The 23,589-nt window shown below is 37.2% G+C and overlaps 1 protein-coding gene across 3 annotated transcripts in view; it reads left to right on the top strand.

The window, feature by feature from the left end:
• Positions 1-23,589, top strand: part of Fgf14 (fibroblast growth factor 14) — a 651,360-nt gene that overhangs the window by 480,356 nt on the left and 147,415 nt on the right. For 2 of the 3 annotated variants that reach the window (XM_059273157.1, XM_059273158.1), the window contains exon 2: positions 23,163-23,273. The exons of the other annotated variant lie outside the window; for it this stretch is intronic. In XM_059273157.1, the coding sequence (XP_059129140.1) occupies positions 23,163-23,273 (111 nt within the window). The remainder of the gene's footprint in view (positions 1-23,162; positions 23,274-23,589) is intronic. 3 annotated transcript variants of the gene reach the window in all.

Consider the following 23,589-nt stretch of genomic DNA (forward strand, 5'->3'; position numbering starts at 1 on the left):
AGTCCTTTGTATTTTTTGAAAATTACAGAAGTTATAAAAAGCTGCTGAAATTCCAAGAATACAACACTATTGAGCAAAAGTTTCTTGTTCTCTCACTGATGTTGCTGAGCTGGTGCAATTCCATCATTAGAAATGTCTCTCATGTCCAAACACTTTCATATAAGTTAGACTTTTTCTTTTCTGAGTGGTATAATATTATTAGCTTACAGCATAAATATCCCTGATTATTTACATTAAACATCAGAGTTTTTAAATACTAACAGAAGTATTGCTGCCATTAGTCTGTAATAATGAGTAGATAACATTGTGGTTTATATTCTAGCCCAAATCAATTGTGAATCTACAAGGACATGGAATATGCTACTGATCACGGTTACTACCTAGCACCTAGAAAGTTAGTTCACAAAGTGCATCCTCTAGACTATTCACAGCTGCTCCTTTTGAAGTTTTGAATTTCCTAGAGAATTCTTATTGTCACCAACCTATGCAGGCTTATTGATTTTCTTCTTAAAAAGAGAATGTCCAACTCTCCTCTGCTTTTTCTTGCATGTGGTCTTCTACCACATTACTGTTCTCCTTTGACAATCCAGCAATCTACAGGGCTGACAACTCTCCACAATGTTGTGGGTACTGGTTAGAGTTCTGGTTACAAACTTGAGAGATTCTGGATCTCACACAGCTATGAGCTGGCTGAAAACTTACTAATGTGCAGAGTATAGTCAGTGGGTAGGCTAAACAAGATGATATGGAAGATAAGCCAGTTCTCTTGTGTCCTTCTTTAGAATGTTTCTTAAGCTTAGCCCTAGAAAGTTGACATAGAACTGTTTATTTGCCACAAACAAGAAAATTTACAATAAAAGGCTGTTTACAGGGTAGAAATATCCCTCATCCGTGCTCAGTGTCTGACTCTTGTACCAGCACAAGACCCTACCTGCTCACACTTGCCTATTCCCCATAATTGGGATTAGGTAGGACTGTACATCCTGTTGGCTGCTGAACAAATGCAACCTGGAAGTTATTTATGAGAGAGAGAGAGAGAGAGAGAGAGAGAGAGAGAGAGAGAGAGAGAGAGAGAGAGAGAGAGACAGAAAGACAGAGAGACAGAGAGAGAGTTAAATTTACAATGTGTTTTTCAGTTTTTATAATCAAAACACCTAGGGTCTCATCTACTAAATCTATCATGTGAGACATTTGTAGTTAATGCTTTACTTATCAGCATGTGTGCTGTGTATGTGAATAAAAAAGTGAAACACACTATGTGGTGAAGATAAAACATGAGCCATGAAAGCCAACCAAGTCCTAAAATGTTCAGCTCCATATATTTATATTTGAGTTTGCTGCACCAAAGTTAGCCTTTTCCCCTTTAGCTGCCATGTGCTCTTTCTACCTAAAAAAGAAACAATTTGCCTATATGCACAAATATCAGTACTAAAAGTAGGAAATACAGAGATGCCTACTCATCTACCTCCCCAAAGATAAGTTAATGTCTCCCATTATTGATTATACTTGATTTTTCCATGTACCTTCATTTTTTAAAAATTATCAAGCTTTGCTTTATTCTTCTAGGGTTTGAGTCTACACAAGACCCTTTTTTAAAATGAAAATTGTGAATTGTATACATAAGATCCAGTAACACAAGGTGACAAACTCATACACACTCATATATATGAGGACAATGACAAGCTTTGGGAAAGAATAATCACACACATTATTAATTGTACTTCTGTTGGTGTGTTAAAAAAAAAAACAAAATCCACTAAAGAAAGTGTTTATTTGGGTTCACAGTTTGAGGATACAGAAGTAGCTAGCTTCTGTTGGAAGAGAGAAAGAAGCAGTACATCATGGTAGAGAAGTTACAGCAGCTAGAACTTGAATCCAAGGGTTACATTAAAGCCACAGTCAGGAAGTAGAAAGCTATAAATGAATGTACTCATATTTCTTCTTTTTAATGTCACCTTTTTAGTGTAGCCCATGCAATAGTGCTGCTTTCATTAAAGGTGGGTCTTCCTTCTAATCTAGATAATCCCACACAGACATACCCAGAAGCTTGTCACCTAGTTAATTCCATAGCTTGTCACCTAGTTAAATCCATATTCTATTAAGTTGACAATATTAGCCATTACCACAAATCTACATACTCATGCCTCATCACACACACACACACACACACACACACACACACACACACACACACACACACATTCCTAAAAATGTAATGTGTGACTTCCATAAGTGCAGGTTGTCTCCTAGGAACTTAATCTTCAGGTTTTGTTCTCGTTAAGTATAATTAATGTATCCTCAAGAGCAGCACATAAACTCCTAAATATCTACTGAATGCGTTTGAAGGGGGATGTTAGAGAAAATGAATGGTGTAGAAAACTGGCCAAATGTTATCTATATGGCAGCAGTAGATGAACCTGAAAGCCAGGACCATTGGATGATATCCAGTTGGACCTGGCTATAGCAACTAGCTTCTCCTGGAAGACAGGGAAATCAGTATGTGAGGTTCTCAATTTAGTAAGTCATATTAAGCAAACAGAGGATTTGAGCTATTTTTTTTAATTAAAAGTGATGCTTTAGAACAGAGGCCAGACTAATGCACTTCTGATTAGCAATCAGCCAGTCAAAACTTCACATTCTCAAAACCATGATAGGCTTGGAAAACATCCTTTGATAAAAGTCTCAAGAAATGGCAATTTTCCTAGTGAAGAAAATAATTATAAGTCAAGAGGAGTCTTTTATGGCTCTGGGTAATTCATTTGTATTGGCACTTGTATCCAAGGTGATTCCGTTTGGAGTGCATTATATATCTATGTTTGTTAAAGCTCCTTATTAACTAGCTGTAGCCATATTGGCTGCAAAGATATTGTTTCATGAGGAAACATATGGGTGGGCTACATATTAAATACACTGACGATGTCTGCAAATGAATTTGAGGTATTTATTTATTGTTCTTGAAAAATGTAGGAACCTCTGTGTACAAAAACAAAACAAAACACCACCACCAACAACAAAAAAAAGTAAATTGCTTTATTAGGTCATCTTTTGTTTTTCTTCTACTCTGTTGTGCTGTGTATTGAAGAAGATGCTAATTCCACCTAATATTATTTCATAAATATTATGGCAGTTTCTATATTAAAAACTCTCTGCTTAAAATTACATGTGATTGGCTGGGTAGTGGTGGCGCACACCTTTAATCCCAGCACTTGGGAGGCAGAGGCAGGCAGATCTCTGTGAATTCGAGGCCAACCTGGTCTACAGAGCGAGATCTAGGACAGGCACCAAAACTACACAAAGAAACCCTGTCTCAACCCCCCCCCCCAAAAAAATTACATATGATTGAAGTGTAATGCCCACTCACAAGAGCAGAGCTAACCACATACAACCTAATGAATGTTGTCTTAGTTAGGGTTTCTATTGCTGCAACAAAACACCAACAAGGAAATCATTAGTGGCAAAAATTGAGAATTTTGTGTTATGTCAGTTATGATCAAGACTTCAGATCAAATTTCCAGAGCATTTTAAATTTTAGGAAGAAAGATCTTGGCCAGGTTTTTATCAAAAACAATCTTTCCTAATACACCTATTGAATCTACATTCAGTTGTAATTTCTGGTGAAATCTGGGGCAAAGAGGGATATTTTTGTCAACAATTGTTTCTGAGTATATGTCATTTATGTGTTGTGTGTTTCATGCTATTATGCTGCTGACATTGCCAAATGAGATTATTTTAAGTCTTTTGTGTTCTGTTGCAAAAATTAGGTTATACTTCAGCTCATTTCCTGGCAGTTGCTAAGAGCAACCATGTTGTAGATTATCAAACCACTTTCCAGAACGTTGAAAGTCTGTGAATTCACCTGAAAAATTCAGTGTAAAGATTTGTGTGTAATCTAATTTAGTTTTAGCTCTTAATGTTTACAAGGAAGAGGGAATAAAAGATCTGCTGTCAGGGTAATACCGTTTTCAAAGTCCAAGCACTCATGAGAAACTGCAATAGTTCTAACAAGAAACCTAAACATTTTCACTAGACCATTTTCAGTACATTTTTATGTGAATACTGGTTTAAGTCCCACCCCCAATGACCTGCATATCGCAGAGTGTTTTCTTTTTCTTTCTTTTTTTTTTTTTTAGTTTTTCGAGACAAGGTTTCTCTGTGTAGCTTTGCGCCTTTCCTGGAACTCACTTGGTAACCCAGGCTGGCCTTGAACTCACAGAGATCCGCCTGGCTCTGCCTCCCGAGTGCTGGGATTAAAGGCGTGCGCCACCACCGCCCGGCGCAGAGTGTTTTCTTATTAGGACTGTGTTATCTTACACATATGACTCGTTATTTTCCAAGTAATTTAATTTTCATCTCTGTATTAAACTTATCCCTGAAGGAAGTAGGACTCAAATGGAATAAAACATATGAGTGGGTTTTATAAACCATCAGATTCTATGCTCATGTCAAGTGAGGAGCAACCACAGAATGGGACAAAAATGTACACTGTATTCAAAAATGAATTACACAAACAACAATATAATCCTTCACATCAAATTTTCTCTCCCACAAATATTAATATAATTCAGTTTGAAAATATGGGTTGGAAGAAAAAGGTAAAGACTGTGGGATATTTACCTTTATGTTTCTTAACTTTATTTGAACTATAATATAATTTATTATATCCTCCCTTGATAAAATTTCAAAAATCATCTTTTATCAATTTATTTTAAGCATACCTTAATCCCAAAATATAGATGAGACTACAAAAACGTCAACTTCCTATTATGCACTCATTATTGGTAATTGAGAGTCTAGGTAAGAAAGAATTCTTGTTTCTTTTGATGACTTGATTTACAGTGATATGGTAAAGCAGATGCCATTTAAAATAACACACACACACACACACAGATATATGCCAGAGTGTCAACCCTCACACGTTCCTAGACACACAAGAATAAAGATAGCTTTCCTTGGGTTTCTAACAAGCATCGTCTTTCATCTCTTCATCTGAAAAGGAAATAAACACATTTCTTTGCCACTGAGATCTCCTCCCTTTGACTGTGGTGTTTAGCTCCCTTGGGTGAGCACAGTTTTCTACACTATAGAATAAAATTCATAGATCTCTCAAGGAATGGTTTAGCAGCTAAGGGGTCACACTAGTTGAACTGGAATTTTGTCAAATACATTTTTAAAACTTACAAGATCTAAGTATAATTTTGATAGTCATAAAATTTATACTAAGAAGTTGTCCTAGTTTTCTTAATGTTGCTGTGATAAAACACTCTAAACAAAAACAACTTAGGGGAGGAAAGGATATATTCCACTTATACTTCCAGATCACAATATGTCACCAAAGAAAGCCAAGGCAAGAACTTAAACAGTGTTGTATGACAGACTTTCTCTAGGTATAGACAAAATACAAACATACACACAGACACGCAATACACATCTCATTCCAGAAAGGTAGCCCAAGACAGATCAAAGCAATGATTGCATCAACATTCCATTTGTTGAACTAATATTTTTAATGGGTTACCAGCAGGAGTATGGGTGAGGAGTTATGTAGAAGTAGCAGGGATCCTTCAAAAGCAGCTATATTACCAGAAATTCCACACCAACATGGGTGATAACCTAAAAACTGTAACCCAGAAGCCTTCTAGACAGCTCATAGGCAGATCCATATTCCCAGTGTCTTTCTTCCTTCTCTTCGCCTGGTCAGTCTCCACCTTCAGCAACTGTCTACTCCATTTTACTCTGTTGGTAAGGGCCTTTAAGAACCTTGCAATATTTTGCTCTCCCAGACTGTGAGATTTTACTCATCTGCTGTTTACCAACTGAGTCTGAAGACCATCTCTTTTCTTCTTGGAGCAAATATTTCAGTCAAAAGAGAATACTACAATTCAGAGGAATGTGTCTTACAACAAACAGAACCTGAAGCAGAAACCATGATGGGACACTGCTTGCTGGTTCATTCTCTGGCTCATAGTCAACTGACTTTCTTTAATAGCCAGGAACCACCTGTCTAAGGATGGTGCTATTCACTGTGGGCTCAGCCTTCTCAGGTCAATCATCAGATTTTTTTCTACTTTTTAATGTAAAATATAGGAACTTGCTTCTGTGAATTAATGCATTTCTATCCTGTACACTTAAATTTGCTAGTTGTTTATCTTGTAAAGTTGCATATGTGCCTCACTGTTAAGTGAATGAGAGCCATTATTTTTCATCCGTTATTAAAATATTTTGTCTTTTTGAACAAGTCTTTGGATAACATGAGAAAACATGATTTATCAAGGAAAAAAGAAACAACTTTTTTCCTGTATAAAATCAACTTGGAACAAGTGATCTATGGTGTGAAATATAGGAGTAAAGAAAGAAGCAATAGGTAGATAGATACATTTGATAGGACTGCATGTTGGAGTGGATGCTTTGTAGCTAGAGTTTTCCTGCCTGGCAAATAGTCAGAACAAATCTCTGTCACCTGCCAGTCCCACAGCTGCTCAGATCCAACCAAGTAAACCCAGAGACTTATATTGCTTACAAACTGTATGGCCGTGGCAGGCTTCTTGCTATCTAGTTCTTAAATCTTAAATTAATCCATTTCTATAAATCTATACCTTGCCACATGGCTCGTGGCTTACCAGCATCTTCACATGCTGCTTGTCATGGCGGCGGCTGGCTGTGTCTCCCTCCTCCACTTTCCACTTCCCAGAATTCTCCTCTCTCCTTGTCCCGCCTATACTTCCTGCCTGGCCACTGGCCAATCAGTGTTTTATTTATACAGAACGATATCCACAGCAGGATGCCCTTATTTTATATTTGTAAAGAATGTAAGACATTTTAAAGAAATTAAAGGATCACACTGGCTTCAAAAAGAACTGAAATCTCAAGGATTTTCTTACAAATTGGACAACGGATTTGTAAAAAGTAATATATTTCTTAAGCATCAGATGATTAATTTTGTAAAAGATCTGTGATGCATATAATCACAACAAAAATACGACAACAGGAAGTTACTTAGACACTGGTTTCAGTATGAACTGCTTAGCTTAAAGTGAGGAAGGTATGTGTTCATCTGCCTCTACCTTGTCTTTGCTCACCCTGTGTTCATGAGTATGTATATGGAGTGTGTATGTATGGAGAGGATTGTGTGTGCATGCTTATATGAATGTGGGCACACCTGTGTATATATGCACATGCATACAATTAGAGGCCCAAGGTTGTTTAGAATCATCTTCCATCACTCTGTCATGTTATTTAGTGAGGTAGGGTCTCTCAGTCAATCCCAGAACCCTTCAATATGGCTAGTCTTCATATCCTGCTTGCTCTGAGAGAATCACTCATGAGGCTGGAATTACAGCTGATCATGACATCCACCCATTGTTTTTTATGTATCTGAACCTGCAAAGGCAATGCTTTAACCACTGAGCTCTCTCCCTAGCCCTTCTCTTTGCTCTTGGCTGTGTATTTGATATGACTAGCCACCAGTTCTTGCTACCTTGATTTCCTTGTTATATAATAGGCTGTAACTTGGAATTGTGAGCTAAAATTAACCCATTCGCTTAAGTTGCTTTTTGTAGGTTATTTTATCACAGCAACAGAAATGAAGCTAGTATACTCTGTTTCACCATTTGTCAAATATCCTATAATTATCCTTGGGGAGACTCAATAGCCCATGATAATTTCACTAGCCTGGTCCTCCAATTTATCTGGTGAGACTCCTGGGCCTTGTAATGTCGCATGTTTGTTTACTAATATTGGGAATGAGGATATAGGCAGTTTTAGAGGACCATTATTTTGACCACTTATAACAAGACACTTATAACATCCCAGAGAGAGGTAATCACAAGTAACAGGACACAGTTAATGCTGCAGTGACATTGAAATAAGGTAGACTGGCTGGTTTCATGCAGCTCCAGATGCAGGAGACAGGAAAGCTCCATGATAAAATAACAAATACATAGATGATTTAAGGCTGAAGAGGAAACAACCATTTGTGCCCAGTGGGTAGCTAATGTGGTCAACCAGCCTCTGTAAAACTCCATCCCATAATGTCTAGGTCCTACACAGCTCAGAGCTATGTATTTGCTACTGGCCCACTGTCCTCACTTCAGGGAGAGGCTGTACTACCTATAATATGGTCACACATTTTAATGACATTCATAATATCCAACAGTGCAGCAACTGGAAAACCAACATAAGCCAACTATGTAGGACCCTGCCTCTTGCCTTCTTGAATTTATTGCCATACTATGTTCTCGGCATATTTTTAGATTCTGTTCTACTAGAACAAACCAGACTCCCAAGGTTTGGATACTTGCCCACTGTTTTTAGACTCATTCCTTGACAATGCTCCTCACTCCTTAAAGTATTGCATGAGATTTCCTTAGCATCCTGTGACATTGGTTGGCAGGTATTTTATGTCCACTTTACAGAGGACTCTTGGAACCTATGACTTACCTCAAACCACCCAGCTGAGTGATTCAATTGAAGTGTTTTTCCCACTGTACTGCAGGGAGGAGGCCACAGCCAAATGTTAGGTTTTGTTCCTGGAGACTATAGGATGGGTCTGGGGACAGACTGCCTCCTAGTTTTCTGCAAATTCATTTTCCCTTAAGCCAGTGGGGGCTTTCTGAGGCATGTTAGTGAGTCATAAGAAGCCTAATTCCTTGTGCTTCACATGTTCAATGGCCTATGTAATTATAAAGTACAGAGATTTCCTCTCTGCTTGTAAAAGAATTACCATTTTAAGAATGTCTTTATCTTAATTAGGTTTTACCAGGCCTTTCTAACAGCCAAATGTGGTTAAACAGTAAATAAAGTGGAAAAGAACATTTTCTTTTGTTTCCAAAACATGCTAAAGGACTTACAAAGAAACCTTCATGTTAAGTTTCTTGCTGTGATATATGATACTTTGCTTTAGGAGAAAACTAAGAGTTTACACGAGGGGTACACTTTTTTAAGACAAATATCGTGTGCACAAAATAAATGTACTTTTTTTTTTGGTTTTTCAAGACAGGGTTTCTCTGTGTACTTTTGGTGCCTGTCCTGGATCTCATTCTTTAGACCAGGCTGGCCTCGAACTCACAGAGATCCACCAGGCTCTGCCTCCCGAGTGCTAGGATTAAAGGCGTGCACCACTGCCATCTGGCAAAGGTACTTCTTTTTAAGTTTGGCTTTGAGTTGTCCATTCCTTATTGTTTTCTTGTTATTCAAGCTCCATATGTCTTTAACCTTAGTCACTGATCCTCTTTTTTATAATACTGTCAAATAATTGGGTTTTTTTTAATACTATGTCCCAGTCTCCTTACTTCTGACACACAGTACACTGACCTCACACATTAATCTCCCATCTCTCACCTTATTCCTGTTTATGATTTTCTTTGTCTGATTTCGTGATTTTTTTTCTCAGTGCTACTGTTTAAGAAGGGAATTTTCCTTATCTGACAGCTATCCTTTGGCAGGACAGTAACAAAATCATCATAGAACCCCAAACCTCTCAGAAAAGCTCTGGAATTGCCACATCAACATCTTCCTGACATGAATCAAGTTATGTATCAGACTTCAACATGGTATTTTACACCTGGAGGAACAATGCCTTTTTTCCTGTTTTTGCTTGTATATTTTATTGCCTAAAAATAATTTAATGCTAGAATATTAATGATGGCTTTTCAAATATACAAATGAGGGTCTGAGAAGAAGGCTCAGTTGGTTATTTGTTTCCCTTGAAAGTACAAGGGCATGAGTTTAATCCTTAACTCTCACATTAAAAAATGGCACATCTACACTCACATAAACAAATGTACATTAATATTGTATATACATATAAACACATACATGCATAGAAAATGAAAAGAAAAAGAAAACACTCCAAATGATACCTTTTTCCCTAACAAGGATGACAAATGACCATTGCATAAGAAGGAGAAACTGAAACAGACCTTTGGTGCAAAGTCATGTTGTCGCAAGTGTGGAGACTTAGTTGATAATTTGAATAAAGAAGAGTCTAACAACTCTAACGGCATGTTCACAAACACAAATCAGCATCGCAAAGCTGGGTAATTCCAGAGCAAAAAACATCTGGAAATTAGAACACACCCACTCCTTTCTACCTGGGTAATCTCAGGCAAATCCTATCTGTTCTCAGATTCAGATTTTCTTTACGTTTCACCTGGTGAGAGCTGCAGATGCAGGTAGATATCATTCATCAGAAATTCTGAGGTCAAATGAGCACACAGGAAAACCACCTTTCTTTTTCTTTATCTAATGAAACATCACTTCATATTTAGCATTTGATTAGTGGTTTGCAACCTATTACCCAATGTGGGAAGAATATATGTCTTCAGAAACATCAGCAAGGTCTTTATATAATGAAAGAAACTGAATATGAAAAAGACATTGTATAATTCCCTAACACTAAAAAATTCTACAGAATGCATTGTGCTAATGTTGAGACAGAAAGTCAGGGCTAAATTTGGTTCTTCAGACATAATAACATAAAAGAAACATTGGGAAATGGGAGGTACAGAAAAAAAATTTCGCCTGTTCAGTTACCTAGCTTAAAATTATTTATTTATGTTCACCTTTATTTTACTCATTATTAGTGTGTGTGTGTGAGGGTCAGAAGACAACTGGTTGAAGATAGTTTTCTTCTTCTACCATGTGGGTCCTGGGGGATTGAACTCAGGTTGTCAGCAAGCACTTTTACCTACAGGCCTATCTTGCCAGCCTTACATAGTTTTTTTTGTTTGTTTGTTTTGGTTTGGGTTTTTTCGAGACAAGGTTTCTCTGTGTAGCTTTGGAGCCTGTCCTGGATCTTGCTCTGTAGCCCAGGCTGGCCTCTAACTCACAGAGATCCGCCTGACTTTGCCTTCCAAGTACTAGGATTAAAGGTGTGTGCCACCACCACCTGGCCCATAGTTTTTCAATATCTCTAAGTTGCCAACCATTATAGTTAAGCCTTATTTTTCATTGGCACTATTTATATAAGTATGCTAGAGATATCTTAATGGAATGTCATAGCCTGGGACTTACACAGAAATGCATTTTCTCACAGTTGTAGCGGCTGAAAGGCTGATGCCATGATCTTGACCGGGGTAGTTACTCCTGAGTATCTTCCCATTGCTTCTCCCTGTGTTCTCACACAGTCTCCCTCTGTGATACTTTGTGTCTTAATCTCATCTTATAAAGACATCAGTCCTACTGTAATCAAGCCTTTCCTAAGGTTCTCACATATAAATGAGATATTTAAATGTTGTGTTTCCAAATGCAGTCACATCATGAATTATTGGGGGCTTAGTACTGTTGTGTGTGATTTGGGTGGTCACACAATAAAGTTTCCATTTGAGGTTCACCTCGTAACATAGAAGTAAAAAATTTACATCTTCTATGGAATGTTACTGTTCATTAGGAACACTTGAAAAACATTGGGTCTCAGAGGTTAAGAGCACTAGCTATTGTGGATGCTCCAAGTTTGGTTCTCACCATGAATTCCAAGGAGTTACTCCTAACAACTTTTTACTTGGGCTCCGAGGAATCCAACACCATCTTCTAGCTCTTGACACTTCCACACATTTAGCACATAAACCCCACCCCCCAACATACACACATAATAAAAAATAAAATGAGAATAAATTTAAGTTCTTTACCTTTGAATATATCTGGAAATCTCTCCCACTCACATTCCTCAAGTAAACACACAGAGGCTTATATTAATTACAACTGCTCAGTCATTAGCTCAGGCTAACTACTGACTAGCTCTTACACTTCAATTAACCCATCATTCTTATCTATATTTAGCCATGTGGCTTGGTACCTTTTCTCAGTTCTGCCTTGTCATCTTGCTTCCTCTGTGTCTGGGTGGCGACTCCTGACTCAGTCTTCCTCTTCCCAGCATTCTACTAGTCTGCTTATCCTGTCTATACTTCCTACCTGACTACTAGCCAATCAGAGTTTAATCAACCAATCAGAGCAACACACATTCACAGCATATAGAATGACATTCCACAGCAGCTGCTGGGCTTGGTTTCACCTTTTTACATAGTCTGGAATTCCAGCCTGTGGATTGGTGCAGGGTGGATCCCTCATTACCAGTTAAAACTGGAAATGTCCATACAGATACAGCCAGAGGTGGTGTCCTCTTGTGATTTTTAAGTCCCATCAAACTGTCAATCATGATTGGCCATTACATCTTAAAAATCTGACTTCACATAATTATTATTTTGGCTTAAATGGTCAACTGTTAAAGACATGTGAGCAACAATAAAATAACAGCTCTATATTGTCCTGCACATTTGTCATCTTCTGGGCTCCTTCAGATTCCTGTTGCTATCCAGTTGTCCCTTTCCTTGTCCTAAGGGAGCTCCTGTAAAGTTTCTTATACTGAAGGTCTGCTGAAGAGATTCTGCTGTGTGGAAACATTCTTTTTACCTTTGATTTTTAAGTAACATTTTCATTGGGCTTAAAATCTTATGACATTTTTTTCTTTCAACTAAAGGCTGCTCCATTGTCATCTTGTTTGAATTGTTATAAACAAGAAAACTCCTGACTTTTTCATCTTTTTCTTTTGTAAGGCAGTACCCTCCAGGCACCCCAGGAAGTAATAAGAACAAAAAACCCAAGCAGATTGCCTCTTCATCAGATGGTTTCAACTACTTAATTTTGTGTTGTGGCTCAGTTTTCCTTTCTTGTCTTATCTTTGGATTCATACAGTTATTCAAATCTTTCTGTTGATACTTTTCATTAGTTTGGAATTTTTCAAGCTATTATTCTCCCTCTCTTCCTCCCTCCTGTCCTCCTGTCCTTCCTCCCTCCTGTCCTTCCTTCATCCTTCCTTCCTTCCTTCCTTCCTTCCTTCTTTCCTTGCTTGCAGTCATACTGAGATCCTAATTAAACATATCAACTTTCTTGAAATTGTTGTCAAAGTTCCCTGAAGCTCTGGTAATTTTTAATTTCCTAAACTTTTTTCCTCTGGATTTCATTCTGAACAATTGCTTCTGCTGTGCCTTAGGGTTCATTATTTTTTATTATTCAATTACCAACTAGTTTTTAATCTCAATACATATATTTTTTATTCAATGTACTGTAGATGTTTAAAAATTATTTATTTATGTGTGTGGATGTTTTGTCTCATGTATGTGTGTGCACTACATACATGCCTGGTGCATGTGGACACCAGAAGAGGACATAGGATCCTCTGGGACTGAACTTAAACTTGGTTGTAAGCCACCATGTGGATGCTGAGATATAGCTTGTATCCTCTGGAAGAGCATCCAGTGCCCTGATCCATCACTCCACCCCCAGACACATTGTAGATTTTATCCCTAGAATCTCCTTTAAGGCTAGTTGTTTTTTGTTTGTTTGTTTGAGGTTGTTGCTGTTTTACTAAATATCAATCATTTAATTTTACCAATAAAGACTTGGGAGTCAAATGTTGGAGTGAAAACCTGATAGTTCACAAAGGCAGAAAGCACCCAGCTGACCTTCCTCCTTTGCTGACATCCTAGAAGGCACTTCGTCCTACACTATCTCAAATAAGACTCCTCCAACTCATTGTCCCTCCATTCTACTTCCTGTGCATCTCTCTCTCCTGTTCCTCCTGACTCCCTCTTACTCTACATTTTTTTCTTGTTGACCTGTCAACTGGTTGCTTGCTCTGCCTTTTGACCTTTATTTAATCTTCTCCATAGTATTCAAGCAGAATGCTCCTATATTAAAGGTATGTGCTATGGCTGAGCCATACCACAACTAGAAACAGGTTTTTCCAGTAAATAATGCAATCTCTGGACTCACAGTGTGATCAAATATCCTGCAACAGCTAGTTGTCTTTCTAATAAATATATGCAGAACTTTTCAATATAAGTTATAGTTATAACTCTTTGTACACTTAGCTTAACAATCTAAATTTAACAACTTAATTGGTTCTAAGTAATTTTAAATTAACTAATTTCTCTGTGTTATTGATCTTATCTATGCTGCTTTCCATGAAGAGTTGTTTTTATTTTGTTGCTGATTTTTTATATGATTCTAAATATGTTCACCTCATCTTTTTGTGTCCTGAATGTATTTTATGTTTGAACTTATTCTGAGACTGGTTGAGTCACTTAGATACTGTACATATGTGTGCTCATATGTGTGAGTATACATGTATATACAAATGAGTGTGTATAAGTGTGCACATGCAGGTATGGAAGCCAGAGGACAATCTTAGGTGTTGTTCTCAGGTAATGTCTACTATTGTTTTATTGAGATATGGTCTCTTGGTCTTTATTAATCCTACTTGCCAAGTAGGTCAGCAAGGCCAGCTAGCAGACCAGCAAGCCTTGGCATCCACCTGTCTCCACCTGCCCAGTGCAGGGATTACAAATACTGCCTGCTATATCCCCTTTCACTCCTTTATTTGTTTTTAAACATGGGTTCAGGGAATCACAATCAGTCCTGTTGCATTCATTTGGAGCATTTTACTAAGTTGCCCTGCTATTCTCAGCAATATATACTCTTTAGATCTTGTTTTCAAGTTTTGTAACTTGAGACAGTATCAGAGCTGAAGCTTTTTTTTCCCTCATAAAACTGAGGAAAGACAAGTATTTGTTCTTTGCTTAGAGCCCTGTGAATTGTGATAATTTTCATTGTGGCCATGGTTCTCAGTCCTGTGCATCTATGTCACCAATACTTTTCATGCACTTGGATAGCTTCTTTTCCAACCTTATGTTCCTCCAATCACTTACCAGTCTTCAGCTGAGTGTTTGAGGGGATGCTCTGTGTCTTGGAAGTTTTCTCCTCTCTAGTACTCTGTGAGCTCCTCCAGTCTCCACAGATGCTCATCTTCAACTGCTCACCTTAAAAGGGGAGCCAAGCCCTTTATGGGTGTGCTTCTATCCAGCATGTCCTGGAATCTTCAAAAATGTTACATTCTGGAGAGAGGGCTCCCCTGCACTGCTTCTCCATTTCTTCATTCCTAATGATCAGTGTGTTGTATCAGTCAACCTGTTGACTTTATGTGTTTGTTGTGGTATAACACTGCTGTTCTTTACCCTCTACCCCATCCTGTCCTCTGCCTATTCTCCTTTCTTACCTCTTCCTCTTTCACTTCCTCCTCCTCTTCTTCTTTCTACCTCCCTCCCTCCCCCTGCCATCTCAATCCCTCCTCCCCTTTCTCTTCCTTCCTCCTGCCTGCATACTTTATTATAGATGGTATTGAATTTCATGGGCAAATTTTCATACACATACATAATATACTTTAAGCACATCCCCACATTTCTGTCCCAACTCCTCTGCTCTCCCTTTTCTCATCTCTTGCTTCACTTAGTCTCTTTGTTCCTCTAGACAGTTTGTCTTATACTTTTATGTCATACACACATCCATTATTTAATATATCTCCATAAAATCTAGGATACCTGATGACTTTCCTAATACAGCACCCTATAATGATAATGTAGAAAAAGGGTTGGTACCAATGTTTCTGAGGCACTGTTGAATACTTCATCCAAATTTTTACCTGAAAAGGACAATACAAGCACACATACTAAAGGGTATACCTAAAAATTAAAATAGCAGGTAAATAGCAACTACAATGTCTTATGTTCTATTTATTTTTCATGATAGAATCATCAGGAAATTCAAGTAAAAATGTCTAGTTATTTGCTTAACTATCTGGGAGATATTTATACTCTTAATTAACCATAACATAGTCCTTAATACTTATGTTAGAATGAGCCAATATCAATGTTTCCTACAATAATCTTGAGACTTTTAGGATGTGGTGTTGTTGATACACCAGCAAGGATTCTTAGGGTGAATGCATCAGGATTGAAGTTTCCATGTCACATAAGGTTTCCATTAGATGATTTGTTATACTTTTCTCTTGTTAGCCTGATTTTTGTTGTAGGGGTGCTGACCTTGTCCTTTAAGATAGGAAAGAAAAGCTATTGCACCCTTCCATCTCTGTACTATGAATTGAACATAAAATAATCACCAGCAAATAGCTTTAAGTTAATGTGTGCAATGAAACACTATAAATCCCTTGATATCTGTATATGCTACTCACAATTGCCTATCAGGATGATTTGAACAGGATAGATGCTCAGGGAATACTTAATGAATCAAGTATACTTTTGGTCCATTTAAAAAAAATCTATACAAACCCTAGCTAGTTCTGGGTAAAATATATTATTTTTAGCATCTTACTTAGACATCTGAATAGAAAAGCCTATTTGATATAAAGATAAATGTGAAGATAGAAACAGTTACCCAGAAATATTGTGTTAATATAATCTCTTTTAGTAAAATATAGGATAATAATAATATTTGGACATAAGAACACTGTGGTAGTTGGATATTCTTGAGGAAGTCATTACAGAAAGCAGAGTGCATGAATGCCACTTTAGGTGAATAAGAAAATTTTGTGTGCAAGCAAGAAGATGTGAGTTCAGTACCCTAGCACCTATATCAAAAGCTAGGTGGTGTGGTGATATTTTGTTGTACCCTAATAAAATTTGCCTGGAGATCAAAAAACAGAACAAGTCACTAGATTAAACATAGAGGCAAGGCAGTGGTGGCACATACCTTTAATCCTAGCACTCTGAATGCAGAGATCTGTCTGGATCTCTTCAAGTTCAAAGCCACCCTCAATTACATGAGATTGACTCAGTCTAGGAGAGAAACAGAGCCAGGCAGTGCTGGCACACACCTTTAATCCAAGTACTTGGGAATCACATGCCTTTAATCCCAGCACTTGAGATCTCATGCCTCTGCTACAAGTATTTGGGAAGCACACATGCCTTTAATACCAGCACTTGGAAGGAAGTAATATGGCTGGACAGAGAAAGGTATATAAGGCATGAGGAGACAGGAACTAAAACTCTTTTCAGCAGAAGCCCTTTTTGGCTGAAGCCCTTTTGGTCTGGACCTCTTTCAGCAGAGGACTCAGAGACATTCAATCAGAAGATTTGTGGAGTTGGCCAAGTGAGAAGTAGTTGTGACTCGTTCCTTTGTCTCTCTGATCTTTCAGCATTTACCCCAATATCTGGCTCCTGTTATTTATTAAAAGACCTATTAGATTTCATGTTACAAGGTGGGGGTGAGGCAAACCCCAGTCGCTGAGTGAGGGTGGTCACGGGATTATCATTTGGGGTTTGCTGGCCACAAGTCTAGCAAAATATATGAAGCTCCAAGCTTAGTGAGAGACTCTGATTTAAAGGAAGAAGGTGAAGAGTGACAGAGCAGAACACCTGCTTTTAATATTTCACCTCAGCAAGCAAGGGAACTCATACCTGCACACACGTTTGCATACCTACGTGCACACACTTGCACGCACACCTGCATATATACTTTCATATACACACCAAGACATTAGGAAATCCTGCTCAATATCTGTTCCATATTTCTGAGAGACAACCCAAATTACTTCAAGGAGAGTGCTGTCCAAATATCCAGTACCTGAAAGCTCGAAAGGGAAATAAATCTTTATATCTCTGCTAGAAAAACCTTTTCCAGCACTATTTCCTACCAACATTCTATAATTGCAATATTCTAACATTCTAGAGACATATTAAAACTCTTATAGCCCTTAGCATCCTCTAGCTTAGACCACGTAATGGCCATAATGTGAGTTTTTTTTTTTTACAACTTACTTCACCCTTATAAACATACAATAAAAAAATGTGTTAAAGTATTTTGTGCTTTGACCCAGTGATTTATTTCTTGTGAATTACAGTTGCAAATTTGAAGGCATTAAATTATAAATATTGATTATCTAAATGAAAATATCTAAATGAAAATATCAAATTCTTTTGGCATAGTCAAGTAAATGATAACTTATTCCTCAGTGACAACACTGGAAAGCCAGGTGATCCCATGAAGATGAATGCATTTCAAGGGTGCTTTCCAGGTGTTGCACTGTGCCAGGAATTCCCAGTTTTTGAGTGATTCTATTAATGTCTTTCCTACACACAAGCAGAGAAGAGCAGAGCAGTGATACACTCTGCCTTTTTTAATGTGCTGATGCTTCACTCAGATGAACTGCAACAGTCACAGACAGGAACATAATCATAGTCTTTGTTCATCAGGTTTAAACTTAAAATGCTAGAGAAATGTCACACAACTGCTTACCTCATCAGTTTAATAAAAATGTGAGCACCTGTACAACTGTTTGTTTCACACTAATGACATTTCCATTGTTTTGTATGTCAGGACATAATATATATTTAGGGTAAGCATTTGTTATCATAAAAATTTATGTCAATTGTCTTAACATTTTCGAACCTTTGGCTAAGTGCATGATAGATTTGAATAGAAAACTTATTTTTTATTTTTACTTTAAACCTATAATCCCTAGATGAGGAATTTAATCTGAGCTAAATGTTTAATATTTAACATTGCTAATTTTGTTTCTATTTTCAATCCACATTATACCTGTGTATTTCCCCCCTAAATTATCCATATGTTAGTTAAAATACATGCTCTAATATATGCATCTGCTTCACTAGGAATACATAAATTTTAAGACATGGTGAAGTATTCATTGGAAACAATCAATTGAGAGTTAGTATCCCTAGAACAGCCCCTCAGAATCACAGGATGTGTCTGTCCAACTGCTTTAAGTTACTTAAAGACCTGATGTAACATGTAGCTGTCTGGAAACATCAATATAAATCTGTACATTAAATGATGAATAAATTCCAATTTACTTTTCATTTTTGGAGATGACAAAAATGCAAAGGGCTTGCCATTGTGGCTTTGTACACTCCTAGATATCTTGCTTTGCACACCATTACTTCATAGAGGTATGCTTTTATATGGCTGCCTGATGGGTCCTGTCCCTGCTGGAAACTGTGAAAGGTTTTTTTGATCTCTCTTTAACAATTGTTCCTCTCCTTGTGACATGAAGAATCATGTAGGTGAATGGTTCAGGGAATGCTAGACTAAGACTTGTTGCAGTTATAGTGAAGGTCCTTATTTTCATTTTCATAGTCTAGGAACTCAGACTCTCTTTGCTTCACCAGACATGACTGATGTGGCTGTTTTCGTCATCTTTCCTTGCCTTGTTATCATCATTAATGATGTTTTTTGGCCTTAGAGGGAATGTTGTGTTTTGGTTTGGTTTGTGAGTGGGTGAAAGATGGACATTATGTTAAACTTTAAGCAACCATATCAGCTATGGATAATTTTATAAGTAATGAAAGGAACAAGGTCATAAAGAACATTCTGTGTACCTTCCACTGTACAAAATCAGCCAACAAATGCTACCTTTAAAGATTTGGACCATTTAGCACCCAACAGTAGTATTTATATTTTTGGGTACATATGATTGTAATTTTAGTTGCAAATGTGTATGAAATATTATTCTTACTTGTATTCATCAGCCATTTATAGATGTTACTACAATTTCTATATTTCCATTATAAAATTGGCATGCCTTCATTGTACAAATTTAGCAAAAATAAGAATGTTGATAAATACCCTCAAAATTCAGTATATTTAATATTTTGGTATGTTTTCTTTCCTATAATTTTTCCCTAGTAGGTGCTAAGTTTTATTTTGCCATGTTCCTTTTTAAACATTTATATTAGTGAATTTAGAGATCTGGAAAGCATAACTACATGAGTAATGGGTGAGGACTCGTCTAAAAATTTGCTAGCCATTGTCATTGTGGATTTTCATACTGTTCAAATTTTGACTCCTGTTAGCCATCTATGAAATTATTGGATGTTTTACTAGCCCCTTGTAAGTATTTAATCAATAAACACTCACTTTAGATCCCATGAACAATGTCACCCACTTCAACTTTCTTTATGTCACATATAGTCAACTTGGTGAGGTAGATACTACCATACAATTTTTTCAATAAATGTGGAATTATGATCATGAATGACAAGACAAATTATCAACATCTGTTTTAAGCATTGTTTGATACATAGATGTGGGTTGAACTGTTTCTGCATATTTTAATGTATTTTAAATGTTCAAAAGTGAGTAATTTCTATTTAAAAATATTTCCATTTAAAAATTTTAATTAAGAAGTTTTTAAAATTTCTATTTACAAATGTTTAAAAAATAATGATAAAGAACTCGAGAGATGTCTTTATTGGTGCAGTACTTGCTGAAAAAGCCTGAGAAATCCCGTGCTGGTGAGGTACAGGGGAGGAAAGGGTATGCAGTGGAGAAGCACCCTGAGGAGGCAGGCAGCAGAGTGGGTGGACCATGCAAACAAAGCTGATGGGGTCGGCTGACGCTGTTCACATTACAGTCAAGTCACGGTTAGAAATTCTTTTTGGCTGAAGTGGAAAATGGTCCAATTACAGCAAACCTGGTGAGGGATTACAACTCTGGTGAGGAATTCGGGGGCGGGGCAGAAACTGGGAACTTGGGAACTTGTCCAACTACAGAGTGGGATGCGTAGACACTTCCAAGGACGTTGATACTCTCACAACTCTATTCTGGCTTTGCCTTTCACATTCACCTGTGAATGTATAGGAATGAGACACAGCTGGTGATGATCATAAAAATGGTATCACTTTTGTTTTCTTTATTTTGTTTTGTTTTTTTTTTATTAAGCAGTTTGACTTACACTAGGATTTGTAAGGCAATTTAATTTAATTTTTCCATTTGTAGAGGGCACATAGCCTAGCTGTTAATAGAGCAGACTGAGTGTTCATACTCAACCTCCAGCCTTGTAAATTCTGTGCCTTTTGTAAAATTACTTAATTGTTCTCTTTCTTAATTTGCTCATTTTTGAATTGGTTTCCTTCACTCACAGTGAAGATTCAATGAATCAGAGTTTTCTTAGAACAATGCCTGACACCTGAGGACACATGTAATTATCAGTTTTTAAAAATAAAAATACCAAGAATTGTGAAACCGGGTAAATTTAAATTAGATTGCCTTTTATTATTATAAGAACTTTAGACAATATAATTTTGTGTTTTATTGTTATTCCCATAATAGAGATGAGTTATGGTTCATAAGAGCTTACTGTGTGAGTGCCAGGGAGACTGTGTACAAGAATACAGGTTCTTCCTACCTTAACTGATCTAATTAACTAAATTCTGGAAGAACTAACGGCTAGGATGTGGGGGTTATTTTAAAACAAGTGATGACAGAACGCACAGGTTTTTACCGAATAGTTGCCAGTCCATAAAGTTCTCTTCATGTTTTCACAGAAGTTAAGAAATTCTTCCCTATTTTTAGTTGTGTTTTGTTTGCTTGCTCCCTTGTTTGTTTTTGAGACAGCGTCTCACTATGGCTATTCTGGAACTCACTGTGTAGACCAAGCTGGCCTTGAACTCACAAAGATCCACCTGCCTCTGCTTCCTGAATTCTGGGATTACAGGCATGCATCACCACACCTGGTTTTCTTATGCTCTTTTTCATGTTACCAATTGAAAAGAAGAGCATAAAAAATGCAGCTAACTCTAGAAACAGGTCTGCAGGGGACAGAGGGTGTGTTGAAAAAAATGAATGTGTAGTTGTATTTTTTTTAACTAATGCACATTTCAGAATTGCGAGATTTGGGGAGGAGTTGGGGAAGGTGAAACCATGATTAGAATATATTGTATAAAAATGTATTAAAAAACTAATACTCAAGCAATGTTTATCTTAATTTTCAACATGACTGGATTGACTTATTTAGAAACCTAGTGTGGATGTCTCTGGTTGTATCTGTGAGTGAATTTCCAGAAAGAATTAACTGCAATGGAAGACATACTTTGGGTATAGGCAATATCATCCCATGGGTTGGAGTTCTGACAGAATAAAATGATGAAAAAGATGAGAGAGAGAGAGAGAGAGAGAGAGAGAGAGAGAGAGAGAGAGAGAGAGAGAGAGAGAGAGAGAGAGAGAGAGAGAGAATTATGTAATTTAGAAATTATTTGCTATGGAAGAGGGTATATATACAATATTGCCTTAATAATCACTTAGATATCTCTTTTTACAATCTTAGCCTTTTAAACACACCTGTCTCCTGACATGCTTGTCACACGGATGTTATGATACTTCAAAGTTGGCTCACTTTCTTAAAAGCTAATCACCAAAAGCTCAGAGTTTCTGTTTGTGGACAAATCTGCCTGTTTGGCCTGTGTGCTATTCTATTTGTCTGTTGCCTGGTCTGTAGTTATTAAAGACCATGTGTTGGACTGTTCAGTAGCTCCTATAATTTGGACAGCACAATCAAATTTGAATATCCCATTCAGCTGTTGTGGAGAGAAGCCTGTTGCCATGGTGAGAATTATGATGTCCCATATCAGATAAATTCCCAAAATGAGGATGGCCTTTGCAAAGCCACATGCCAATATTTATTACTTTAGATACAGCTAGCTTCTGGGGAAGCACTGAATTATCTTTTCTCAGTCATTAAATGAGAAATCCACAATACATGGTTTCCCATTTTTGTTACAGTAAGTTCCCACCTCCTTCTGCTTCCACGCCTGACGTGCAAGAATCAGATGCCATTGGCTGTCTTTTCCAGTTGTATAAATGAAAAGCTTGCTTATTTAATTTGTATCTTAACCAAGCTGTTGTCCTAGAGCTGACCTTATGGAGATTAGTGTATTGTTTGGTTTTGGTGCTGAGTGCTGCATAGGCAAAGCACTCACCACAGCTCTGAGTCCAGTCTACCCATCCTGTATCTTTTGATCCCAAACTTCATTCTGAGTTCAGAAGTGAAATGTCAGACTCTCATGTATATCATATGAGATTAGGGGTACAAACTGGGGATTTTACTAAAGATGTATAATCACATTTTAAGACAATTTTTAAAATACAGTTTTCTCACATTTAAGGGCTGTCAATTTAAGAAAAATGAAAACTCTATTTAAAATCTTTAATGAATTTTCTGAGTCAAAACTCTTGAACTGTCACCCTGAATGACAGAATTAGTTTATTATAATTACAAACTAGAGTCATAATTAAACTAGTGATTTAATTAGTTTGACAGTCTAATAAATAATATAAACACACATATTAGTTTCATAAAATAGACTATTTTCTGAAGCTTGTTATGATACCTCTTTTAACTGTGGTGGTTCATGTGGTCTGAATACCATGACACAGATAAGTCTGAGAGATACAAATGTACAAACTCTACAAAAGGTCTTCTTTTGAAAAAGAAACATATTTAAAAAAAAAAAGAGGAGAAAATCATCTCTCCCTTTCAGCATATGAAGCTGATGACCCCTGTGTTTGCCTTTCAGATCCCCAGCTCAAGGGCATAGTGACCAGGTTATATTGCAGGCAAGGCTACTACTTGCAGATGCACCCCGATGGAGCTCTCGATGGAACCAAGGATGACAGCACCAATTCCAGTAAGTGACCAACTGAGTTTGCTACTCAAATGGCTTTGTGAAATACTTTTGTATATGATTGGTTCTGTTGGTTTGTTTCTAGTTGCCTACTAGAATGCATGTATCATTTCACTGAGACTACATGTATGAAGGTACTAATGCAGAAAGAGGTACCTATGGTGTTAAACTGAGTGTGTTTTCTTTTGCTCACACAATGGTTATGTCCAGAACATTACTTTTCATCTCCTGATCATAACAGTTAGGCACACTAATGAACTGGTATAAAAGTTAATGTCCTTCTCATAGAGAGGATATTCAGGCTATGTACATATAAATA

This window comes from Peromyscus eremicus, chromosome 9 (genome assembly GCF_949786415.1).
Source record: "Peromyscus eremicus chromosome 9, PerEre_H2_v1, whole genome shotgun sequence".
Taxonomy (NCBI): Eukaryota; Metazoa; Chordata; class Mammalia; order Rodentia; family Cricetidae; genus Peromyscus; species Peromyscus eremicus.